This window comes from Xyrauchen texanus, chromosome 9 (genome assembly GCF_025860055.1).
Source record: "Xyrauchen texanus isolate HMW12.3.18 chromosome 9, RBS_HiC_50CHRs, whole genome shotgun sequence".
Classification (NCBI taxonomy): domain Eukaryota; kingdom Metazoa; phylum Chordata; class Actinopteri; order Cypriniformes; family Catostomidae; genus Xyrauchen; species Xyrauchen texanus.
This window is the reverse complement of record NC_068284.1, coordinates 10866551-10879311: the sequence shown is the minus strand read 5'-3', so window position 1 is coordinate 10879311 and position 12761 is coordinate 10866551. Positions and strand designations below refer to the sequence as shown.

The 12761-nt window shown below is 38.2% G+C and overlaps 1 protein-coding gene across 1 annotated transcript in view; it reads right to left on the bottom strand.

Moving 5' to 3' along the window:
* The window catches only part of kmt2cb (lysine (K)-specific methyltransferase 2Cb), a 145879-nt gene that overhangs the window by 54672 nt on the left and 78446 nt on the right, over positions 1 to 12761 (bottom strand). Inside the window, exons 14-19 of the mRNA XM_052133538.1 lie at positions 10622 to 11319; positions 7659 to 7775; positions 2714 to 2830; positions 2465 to 2569; positions 2266 to 2370; positions 346 to 527 (exon numbers count right to left, since the gene is read on the bottom strand). Coding sequence (XP_051989498.1) covers positions 346 to 527; positions 2266 to 2370; positions 2465 to 2569; positions 2714 to 2830; positions 7659 to 7775; positions 10622 to 11319 — 1324 coding nt within the window. The remainder of the gene's footprint in view (positions 1 to 345; positions 528 to 2265; positions 2371 to 2464; positions 2570 to 2713; positions 2831 to 7658; positions 7776 to 10621; positions 11320 to 12761) is intronic.

Genomic DNA, 12761 nt, shown 5'->3' with positions numbered 1-12761 from the left:
GTCATTAACGCAAAAATGTAGTCACATGACAGAGTTTGCCTCAATCGTTAGCCTGTATTTATCATGAAAATAGTGTAAATACCCCCTAAGTTGGGGGTGTGACTAGTGTTTGGAAAACCTGCTTGAAAACGGTGATTATTTTTACAATTCGTGACTGTAACGGAGCAGAATTTATACACATGAAAAACATTTGCAACAATAGCTTTGTGACCTGACCAGACAAGGACAAAAAATTATTTTAGTTTTATTGTATAACGAATATGTAATTTGAAATATATCGAAATTAAAGAGCAATTTCCACATTAAGAAAAAGAACTGTTGTTAGTTTGATGTGATGTGGCATACCATTTGCATTTCCAGCTCCCATTGGGCACATTCTGCAGGGGTGGGTCTAAGCAGTAGGTGTGGTAGCTGATGTCACAATCATCGCAAAGCAGCAGCCGTCCAGGGTCGCTGGCCTGACCACATGCCTCACACACGGTACACTCCAAACACCGCCAGCCTTTACTCAACACCACCTTATTGATCTGACAAACAACGATATGTCATTCAACATTTTGCAAATGCAGACAGATACTCCCAAAAGATCTGCTGTGTTGCAAAGTAACTGACTAAAAGAAGTGACCCTTTAAACTACATTTCTAAACTACATTGAAGCTACACTTCAGTAGCTTTGCAGTAGCTTGGCTACTTCAATCTCAAAACTGTGTAGCTTTGTAAGCTATTTTTTCCAACACAGATGTAGCATGACAAATGTTAGACAAAATCAAATTAAGTTTTTTTTGTCACAGCCAAAACGGAGCAAGCTGGGTTGGTAATTACGCATAATCATCTAGAATATCCTCCCTTAATAGTGTTTGGAAGTCCAATTCATTAAACTGAATTGGTTCGTTCTGACAGTTTAGACAAATGTAAAATATCTTCACTCAGTAGTGTTCCCTGAAATCTATGTATGCTTTTTTATTAGTAAATTAGTATTTAATGCGAATGTATGTGTCCCAGTGTGATGCTGTCACCCAAATTGTGTCCCTCATTGTTCTTGTGCCAGATAAATACCCCAATGAAGTTAAAAACAAGTTCAGTGTAAGCAGATAATAGCAAAACTGAAATATTACTTGAAGTTACTTCCATTTAGTTTGCTATTTTTTTTTAGTAGCTTGTAGAGTAGCCATCTTTTTTGATGATGCTAATTTAATTCATTTAATTTGCAGCATTTGATGACAATATTCAGGTGGAAAGTGGTGTTCCCCATTAACGTAAGTGTAATTTTAGCAGGAAAATCTTGGTATTCCTCTATCAGGCATCTCATCCAATCACAATACAGTCTCCGCGTTAAAAGCCTGCCAGCTGTCTCTCATGTTTTGCATACTTCAGTGTTTTTAACTCCGATCCCACCCCATCTCCACCAATTTAGGCCCTGTCCCGCTTTCTCCACACCAATGTTTCCCTGTGAAGCTTCTATAAATAGTAAACATGGAATCCAAGGAAGACTTCTCTGTTTCTGTGGCGGCTGTGGCTCAGGTGGTAGAGCTGGTTGGCCACTAATCGCAGGGTTGGTGGTTGAATTCCTGGCCCACATGACTCCAAATGCTGAAGTGTCCTTGGGCCAGACACTGAAACCCAAGTTGCTCCCAATGGCGGGCTAGTGTCTTGCATAGCAGCTCTGCCGCCATTGGTGTGTGTGTGTGTGTGTGTGTGTGAATGGGTGAATGAGTCACAGTGTAAATTGCTTTGAAAACCGCCAAGGTTAAAAAAGCACTATATAAGTGTAGACCATTTACTATGTTGCTTTGCTTTTATATCCAGATATTCAGAGTTGTTGCAGTGTTTGTTTCCTTAACTTTCCATCGTGACCTGCAGTGGAATTGCAATGCAATAACTTCTTACGTCAAAATCTGGGATTCCCCCATTGTACTTGAGCACATATACGCAACATGGGGGACAGTGGTCGATATTTCAATACCGTAAGTGGTGTAAGACGGCATTCTCGTTTACATGACGTTTCCGAATGCTACTTTCTGCAAAAACTCGTTTTTCGCACCGTTTTCTTAAGTGCATGTAAACATGGTCAGTGTAAACACCAGATGGAAACATTAGGAGAGCCTCTAATCAACTTTTGGCATTTATGAGCCACAACAACACTAACAGTGACTCAGTAGTCTCCCTCTATAATGTCTACCATCATAATCTCCAAAAGTATTAGCATTAAAGGAAACAGAAGGGATGGACTGGCCCTTTCCTGCTTTGGGGTTAAGTTGTGCTCACCTTTATGTTAACACAGAAGGGGTGGTAACACTGTCCACACTGAGCACAGGCCAGGAGTCGACCCTCCACACCCTTCCCAAAACTCCCACAAACCACACACATATCCTAAAGAAAGGATGACAGAGATCACAGTGAGACCAGCACACTCTCCATAAATGGCTTTAAAGTACACTGACCGCTCAAAAACATTCATATTTACCTGCTTCAGTGTGAACGTGTCTGTACTGGAGAAAATCACCACTGTATTGTGCATGGCATTTTCTTCCTCATCCCTGAATATGCACATCGGTTCCATGATGTTTACCTACAGATGCACAACCATATGTTACACACCAAATGACAAATAGGTCTTCAATATGAACATTTTTTGCCCATGGTACCGTTCGTTACCTAATAATGTAAAATGTTAAGTATTGAGTTTACGTTATAATGTTATAATGTGACATACTCCTGGAGTTGGGATTGTAGGGATTCCATTCTTCATTCTGGCACGGCCACGCCCTCCCCTGCCTGTGACGCCCGAACCTCTTGGCCGTCTCCTGCCAGGGAAGCCAGATCCTCGACCCTGTTCACATGACATATAACACAGGGTCAATCCAATCCAATAATTCTAACCAAAAAGATCGAGCCAAGGCTTTGCTTTATAGTAGATTGTTATTTTGAAATAAAATGCCCACCAGGAGGATCCTATAGCTAGCAGTATGTGTGATGAATGACAAATGTTTGACAGTATGTTACAATCTCTTTAATTACATTGTAATAACAATGTTATTCACTGACTTTGAATTTATGATGGGTTACTTTCATATTACTTGAAAGAGATCACCTTTATTATAACTCCTAATTCTTACAATTTATGATCAATGAACTTCCATGACTTTTCCAATAGTTTGTTATTACTAGATTTAAAAAAAATCATTTAATAGAGATTTCTAGTCTGAGAATTTTCAAATTTGAAAACCCCCTTTAATATTTCAAGGTTTCTCAGGTTTCTAATATTTCAAGGATGAACATCACAGTACATGCTTTTTATTTGCTTAATTCCTGCACATTTCTCTTTATGTGGGAGGTGTTACTGAAAATATTTAGCTATAGATGCACATGTCTGAAAGTGAACAAATGAAGTGACAAAAAAAGTGAATTACTAATGCAATGGTCCGAACGATGTACTTTTAAGCAACTTTTCCGGTCATGTCAAAGTTGGTCAAATAAACAATTGAGACGGCTAAACATATCTTACGGTATATCACTTCAAAATCTTTTTTCAAAACCCCCTGACAACTTAGTAATATGCACAGACAGAGCTGAAGCAATTTCAACTCTTTGTTTTTACATATAATGAATGTCCTACTAACTCAAATTCAGAGCACTGTTTTCAAATAACCAACCTAAACTAAACACGACTCTCCCTCAATTTAACTAGCTGTCATAGTAGAGAAACAGTCTCCATAATGACACCAATTTTGGAGACTGTGACATGCTGCGCGAGATGGCATCTGAGGGAGCTGCCAACAAGACTATCAGGCTGTTGTGAGACCTCGGCCGTGTTATTCTAGTGATTTCAGTTCTATTACGCTGTCAGCGTGTTTCCTTTCCTCAGGGGCTGCCATTCTGTATGTCACAATGAAAAGCCTTTACAAGAATGACACCCCACCAACCCCCCTCTGCCTCCAGCATCTACTGTTTGACTCGCTGTACCGTAATTTCATTCACTCTTTCAACTTCTGACTTTATACTTGATTTTCTTAGATTGGTCCTTTCGCCCTTTCTTAATTTCAAAAAGTACAGTAGTGGTACCGTGGTGTGGTGGTAGTATCAGATGGTAATGCCATGGTACTTTGAAATAGCTATGCCATGGCATATACTGGGCCTTCTGACGATATTTGAGATGTTATATATGATATATGTTATGTGTTGGGCTAGGCGATATAGCCAAAAATATATCAAAATATTTTTCAGCCTTTTGACAATTTTCAATAAGTAATGAATATCGATATAAAGCCATTGCTCTGAAATGGCTTAAAAGGGCGATTTTTTTTAACAAGAACATTCCAAACAAATTATGCTCAGACGACAGCATTTGTAGCATAATGTTGATTACCACAAAAATGTATTTCGACTCGCCCCTTTTCTTTAAAAAAGCAAAAACCTAAGTTGCAGTGAGGCACTTCAAATGGAAGTGAATGGGAACAATTGTTGGATGTTTTAAAAGGTGGAAATGTGAAGCTTATAATTTTATAAAAACACTTACATTAATGAATCTGTTAAACTCATGTATTATTTGAGTAAAGTTGTTTAAATCATCATTTAACAGTCATTTTCAGGTTTTGTTGACATCGTCATGGCAACTTAGTTGTAAAATTGGCTATAACTTTACACAGAATTATTATTATTGTTTTAGTTATTATTATTATTATTGTCAGTATTACAATTATACTAATTACTAAGTACTAATATTGTTTAAATACTTTTAAAATAGTGAGTTTTTGGTAGTTTATGGTTTGGCCTCCATTCACTTCCATTGTAAGTGCCTGACTGTAACCCAGATTTTTGGCTTTATTTTTGAAAAAAAAAGGAGAGGCAAGTCAACACACATTTTTGTGGTAATCAACATTATGCCACAAATGCTGTTGATTGAGCTTAACTTGTATTGAACCCGTAATATTTCTTAAAAACCCCCCATTGTAACCAATTCGATTTACAATGTATAATGGAAGAGGTAAAATACTGTAAAAGTAATATACTATAAATGGTAGGCCAAATAAACAGCAAAAATTACCAACATATAGTTTTACTAAAACATTTCAAATCTTGAAGAAAAAATAAAAATGCAACATAGGGACTTGTGATGACACAAATGAATTGTGGATTCAGTTATTGGAACCTAGAATTGACTCTAAAATGGACAGTTTTAAGTTATTTACAGAAATTAATCAAAGTTACCAACACTAATTCCATTTTTGCTATTGAAGTTTAAATAAGAGACGCATTAAATTACTAAAACATCCAGGTCTTAAAGCTTCAGTACTCACAAAAATGTTAAGTAATTTATAGGGCTGTCAATTGATTAAAAGTTTAAATCAAACTACATGATATGCCGATTAATGAATCACAATTCATCACATTATCAATGTTTGCAGAGAAAAGCCCCCAAAAGAAAAAATACACAATTAAATAATTATCAACAATTCCATTTAAATCCTATGTACACGTGTCTGATGAATGCTTTTGCAGTGTCTCAATTTAAATGCATCACGTCATAATCACAGCATTTGAAACTTTGAGAAAACAAGTTTCGGAGTTGGGCTCTGTCAAGCTGTGTTTGAATGCAAGAACACATCCTCATCTTCTGCTATCTGCTAAAAGTAAAGTGTGTTTTGTTGCCCAAACAGCTGCGAGTAGCCAGTACAGCTGGAGTTGTGCTTACTGCCCCCTGCTGAAAGATACTCGTGAAACATGCAGGGCATGAATTGCTCCGATGGTTGGAAAATTCCCGATTACGGTCCTGGACCATAATTAACTGCATTCATATTTTTATATGTTTTATACACTCACAGACACACACACATATATATATATATATCAAACTGAATTAAAGGGATATATCCATAGCCCTAGTCACACTGCCAGCTAAATAATCTCAAATATTTTGTTAATACTTGACATTTCGTGTAGTCCTATCAAGGCATTCAATGACTTCATATACCACAGTTTATATAGGGTAGTCTAAGGCACTTTAAAAAATGCCATAGTACAACCATTGTAATTTATAACTTTATGCATTTCCCTTTCTCTAAATACTCCTGTACCTGCTCTTCCTCCTCCACTGCTTCTGGAGTCATTATCTCCATCATTATCTCAACATTCATGCTGTTTTTCACTGTTTCAGTGAATCCTGACATGTGGTGAATGTTATCTAGCATGCTTGATGAGTCACGACATGGTAATGCAATTGGACCTGGTCTGGCCTCGTGCCCAGATAGATTATACGGGTGACTCCAGCGGCCCAGGAACAGATTGACCTGTAGCCCACTGAGACCCCTACCAGAGGCAACATGGCCGTTTTGTGCCCCCCTGACCCCTCAACACCCAACACATCTGCTCTACCCTAGGGCAACGGCTCACGACGTGAAGACATTCATAACTTATTTTCATTTATTGACCCTAGTCTAGCTGGGTCAGAGAAAGAAAAACACTTCATATGATGAAAAAAATGGTTTGAGTGTTTTATGAAACAACAGGCTGTGTTAGTAATAATCATAACATGCTGCGGTTGTTTCTGACATGAAAAATGTTAGCATAAAATTTGTCCAATTAAAATCCCAATCAAATTTGTCCAACTTGAGCAATTGGTCCTGTGGCTACTGTGGTATTCTCTGCACGAAAACTCAAGGGTGTGGTTTGATTACATGCGTTATTTACATTTGGTATGTGGTATTTTCTGGCTCTCCCTTCCCTTATACTAGGGAACAATAAATCGCTTGCAAATATTACACAGGCATATCCTCAATTCAAAATCTAGAGAACACAATTTTTATTTGAATTGCCCAGTTGTCATTTTGTTGTCAAGCAATGTTGATATAAAGACAGACAGACTATATATAAGAATTTGGTAGTGTAAATTGACTGTATGCAATGAATTCGAAGAATAAAAATATGGACCATTTGTGTCTTATGCTCTTTTGTCATTGCTGTGAACTCTGTTTAATTTTGTCTGCCATCATTCTAGTGCTATGGTGTTTATCAGGGTGTTTAACCAAGGATGTTTGTGTTTCCTCCTGCCTGAAGGAATCCCCTGCTCTAATTGTAATGTCGGGTGTGCTAATCCAGACCGCAATGTATAACTCTCTCTATCGGCTTCTCTGGGACTGTTCGCTCTCGTCTTGCTTGCCCGTGTCTCACCTGCGGTCTTCACAATGTTCAGTGTTTTGCAATGTGTCACTGTTTAATGTTTAAATTCTGTATAGCATCCTTGAGCTTTGGAAAGGCACAATACAAAATAAATATTATTATTATTATTATTATTATTATTATTATTATTAATCATGTTGATCTACTGACACACAAATCATGGCTAGCATTAAAAGTGATCAACAGCTCTTTGATATTATCTGTTGGTGGAATCCCCAAACTGCAAATCACAGTTTCAAAGTTGCGTAGCGCTACGCCTAGCACCGTCACGAAAACAGAGCCCAGTGGAATGACACCGGAAACTAGTGGTTGGAGCAGTTCTGCAGTGCATCAAATATAGAAACGTGTCATATCATATCGCATCTGGCACTTTCATTGTAGACATTTTTGTTGACTATAATAAAGTCAACCTAGCCTTGTGTAGACATGTTGCGTTAGCTGAACACCCATTGCAGGACTGAGTAATATTATACTGTATTTACCACACGGATTATCCAAGCGGCCATGCTGTGGGGCTGCCTGCTCTTTGGCCCGTCCCAGCCCTCAGTCGGGTCGAGGGACCATGAGAGGGGGCTCGGTCTGCGGGCGCTCCATGCTCCCTGAAGATGGGGTGGGTTAGAGAGGAAGGAGGAGAGAGAGGGTGGAGGAAATGTGGACAAAAACATGCATCAACTGAAATAGGCCAGCCAGCAAAGAAACATACAGATACATGCTTTAACAAATAGACATGGTTAACAGAGAATGTGAAACATTAGAGCAGCATGGATGAACTCAACTTAGGAAGAATGATAATTCTAACATGTTGTTGAAGCAATTCCCGGCAAAATGAATGACAATAATACTCTCAAACATGCAAAGAAAAACGTCCGTTTGAGTAGAGGTATGGTTATGGCTTTATCAGTCAAATACTGCAAGCGCAAACAATGGAAAGAATCAGCAAAACAGCATCATATGCCCTAGGAAGCAGAGACGTGCTTTTAAAATGTCATCAGAGCACTAAGACAAAATCTTTAAAGCTGAAGTGTGTTATTTCTGTGCCACTGGCGCACCAACTGGAATTGCAAAAATAATAATGGTTTCAAAGGATTTGCAATTCTTTACTCCTACCTCTACTGGCTTCCTGCCACTCTTTAGGACTTTTTACACAGAGAACGGAAATTCTGCATGAATATGTGCTGTGAACGTGGCAAGAACAATATTTAAAATCGAAACGATACATTCTGATAAGCCTAGTCACATCATGGATGAAATTTCGACAACTTTTTTCCCCGATATGTCATTGTTTTCTGTTATTCGACCATACAAACTCATAAAGTTAGCCGTTTTTGAACTTTTTGTATCTTTACTATTGCTTGTATTGTTTTGATTTTTTCTATTGCTTGCAATTTGTTTCTTTGGTACTGGTACCACCACATCTAAAATTCTGTATTGTGTATAATAGAATTCTGTGGTGGAAATGACAGTGTTGGAATTTTATTTTTTTTAAGTTTTTGAAACAAAATACCTCATTTGTATTGTTTAGGCTAATTTCATAGCTAACATTTTATTTAGTTTCCTAAATCAATTAAATAATATTTTCACACTTTTTACAACTTTTAAACAATGTCCAGTAAAAATGTTCAGCTCACAAGTGATATTTAACTTAGTTTTTTTGTTTTTCAAACATCCCTTGTCTCAAATTTCATCTCAGGCGTACTCTTCAGTGACACTTTTCTCAAATTGGTTAACAAGTACACTAACTTAAAAAAAAAAAAAAAACACTTTACTGGGGGCAAAATTGTTTGGTGTGGTGGAAATGAGGACACAATTGTGGTGCTGTCGTATTTTATACATAAAATAAAAATAATCTTCACTCAATAAATATTGAAATGGTTTAAGTTTATTTCACTATTTGTTAATGTATTAATTGGTATTTTTATAATTTAATTTAAGTTTAGGTCTGGGACAAGGCTAAAACCTTAGTGGCCTTTACTGAGGTCCAAAATCCAGAGATCAAAATGCCTGGGCTACCTTTATTGCATGAAGATAAAGCAACTTGCTGTCTTGTTTACAAAAGCATGTGATTATGTCAGCATGACAGCACATGACTCAAGCACACAAAGAGTGCAAAAGAGCAGGGCGCTTACAACCGGCTAATTCGCCAATTAATCCACGTGTGGCTATAAAGTTAATTAATACTTGGCAAACCCCCTGGAAACAAAAACCACAATGTGAATGAAGACTTACTCAATAATAACGTAAAGCCGCCTGAAATGAAATTAACATGTCTGCTTTTAACCAAATAGGTAAATCATGAATCATATTTTTTTGAAGAACGTAGTTTCTTAAAGTAGTAATAGCATATTGACAACCCTTTAGGAGCATAAATATGTACTATATGTACTTTTTTTACGCGGCTTTACTCGTGGCTGTTTGTGTATGTGCATGTGTGTATGTGCGAGAGAGATCTGTGAGAACAGGCATGTTTCAATGGGGAAATAAAGCAAAAGCAACTAATGATGGATAAAAACAACCATGATGGAAACTTTTTAACTCATATCCATCCGAGTGGTGGAAAATGTGTATTTGGAGCACAACCTCTAATTGGCAACGCTCCAAAATTCTCTCAAATTTGCAATGGTTGACAAATGTTTTTACAGGCATATAATTTTAACCGTTATATCAATGGATGAATTAATCCTGGACAGCTTGCTCACATGTGACTTTTATTGACATAGTTTTGGTCTGCTTTGAAATGTTGCCTTGTGAAAGTGAACCGAACCAAGTAGACAATTTAGTCCCCGTTTCAGAAAAAAGCAAACAGTCTACAGGTCTGAAAATGCCATAAAGCTCACTTGTATTTGTTCTAAATTATTAGACGAGACGTTATGGTGTTTTGGCTGAAACCATTTACCTTAAAAGATGCATTCAAACTAAAATACAGTCTACTGAGTCATTGACTGACAAGACAGCCGCTTTGGTTTTGGACAGAGCCCTTAAAATTATAATGTGCTCAGTTAACAGGAAAATACAATCAGAAACAGCATGTGATGTGTGAATGATGGTGTGATGACTGAGTATGAAATGTATGTATGAGAAATCTGTCGATCTGAAACTGAGATAATCCCCTTTGAATTGATATTTGACGCCTGTGCTATCACATAAAACGCAAGACTTGTAAAATAATACCACTATAATAGAGCTTCTAACCTACAGAGAATAAAATTAATCTATGTATTGTGTTTTCCAGCAAAAAAAAAAAAAAATGTATTGCTATCTCAAAATATCACCGGTGCAGAACATTCATGCTTAATGTCTAACCTAAAAGAAAATTACAGTTTGAGTGATTTGTGCAAAATGTGCATGGTCATTTACTCACCCTAATTTCATCTGCACATAGTCACTTCCTATAAATATTCCTATAAAAGTACCACCACAAAATTTCTCATAATTTATCAAAGCTGACCTGCTTCATTCTGGGCCTTCCCGGTGAGAACTTCCTCTTGGAGATGGCCGGCTTGCCCATGCCGATTTTTGGAGTGAGCGGTATGAAAGTGGATGAAGGCACATTACTGATGGCTTCTCCTGGGACAGTACGGACATGGGCCTGTAGCTGGGATGTCCCGTGACCGATTGATGGCAACCCTACAGGTTGCCTGCATGGGGATAGCTTTAATGATGTCCTCTCCTCCACCAGCGAGCTCAGCTTGGCCAAACTTTGCTCATCACCATCGAAAGTGAAGTCCATTTCCTCTACGTGGCCCTCGGAAAACATGTTGTGCTGTTGTACCAAGACATCAATGTTCTCCTCCTTTACTGACACAGTCTTAGCAGCACTAACCTCAGGCTCTACCAAAACTCCATTTGTCTTTGCAGAAGCTTTTTCTGTGCATGAAACCTCCATGGATTCCTCCTGAAGGCAAGCGGAGTCTGGAGTTGGCTCTTTGGTGGGTGATGGATTGGTGTTCTGCTCCTCCAGGCAGGGCTTGCTGTCATCTTCATGCTGGGAGATGTTTTCAGAGAGTTTAGCTGATGTCTCTGGAGGCGTCTCTGTTTCAGAAGATGTTATGAGCTGCTGGACTGTAGACGTGTCTGAAGCTGAATCCAGTTTCTGCTCATGTGGCTCTGAATCCAAGGGAAGTTTGGTCTCCTGAGGAGATGTGACTGCAAGTGCAAGAGTTAAAATTAGTGAAAATAACAGCAGCATACATTTATATTATTAACATACATTATGCAGAGCACAGTATGCACATACGTTTATGATTTTGTTTATGGAAAGTAGATATGCTGGTTAGTCCACATCATTCACTTACGTGGCCTAACCAGGCATGATGCAATAAACGGACAAGCGATAAAAGCTGAATGATTGAGAGGACATTTCATTTTTCACTATTTTTTCCATTTTCATTTCTGTGGTGATAAGTTGAGTTGCCCCACCCACAGTGAAATCGAATTGGTCAAAAATCATGCTCCACATAGCTGTACATTAAACAAATGTTCTGATTGGCTGTCTTACTTTACGATTGCTTGACTGGCTTAATGCTTGCAATCACTCTGTCATGTGACCTTAAAGGGATAGTTCACCAAAAAAATTGAAATTCTCTTATTATTTACTCACCCTCATGCCATCCTAGATGTGCATGACTTACTTTCTTCTGCAGAAAACCAACCTAGATTTCTAGAAGAATATCTCAGCTCTATAGGTCCTTTCAATGCAAGTTGAATAGTGACCAGACCTTTCAAGGCAGCATAAAACTTATCCATAACTCCAGTGGTTAAATCCACATCTTCAGAAGGGATATGATAGGTGTTGGTGGGAAACTGATATTTCAGATTCAGAGTGAGCTTTATTGCCAAGTATGCTTAAACATACAAGGAATTTGTCTTGGTGACAGAAGATTCCAGTGCACAAAAAATACAAGACAGAGATATTAAAAAAAAATATACAATACAAATAAAAAGTATATATAGAAATACACAATAGATCAAAAAAAAAAAATAAATAAAAATTTGCCTGGGGGACAAAACTGTTCTGGTGTTCAGTGCTCTGTAACGGCAGCCAGAACGCAAAAGTTCAAAAAGGTAGTGGACTGGTTGAGTGGTGTCCAGAGAAGCCCTTTCCAGCCCTTTTCATCACTCTGGAAGTGTACCGTTCTTGAAGGGAAGGCGAGAGGCAACCAATAATCTGCTCAGCAGTCCGAACTGTCCTTTGTAGTCTTCTAATGTCTGATTTTGTAGCTGCACCAAACCAGACAGTTACTGAAGTCCAGAGGAAAGACTCAGTGACTGCGATGTAGAACTGCATTAGCAGGGCCTGTGGCAGGTTGAACTTCCTCAACTGGTGAAGGAAGTACAACCTCTGCTGGGCCTTTTTCACAATGTGGGTCTCCCACTTCAGGTCCTGTGAGATGGTAGAGCCCAGGAACCTGAATGATTCCACTGCTGCCACAGTGCCAGGGACTAAAACATAATGTTTTTCCTTTCAGTTCGTTCTGAGCAAAGGTTCTGCAGCCTCCTTTCCAAATGGTTAATGGTTAGAATAAAATAAAAGAACGGTTAATAACGTTCTTTTTAAAATTACAGTACTCTGCGCTAAGGTGTGGGTG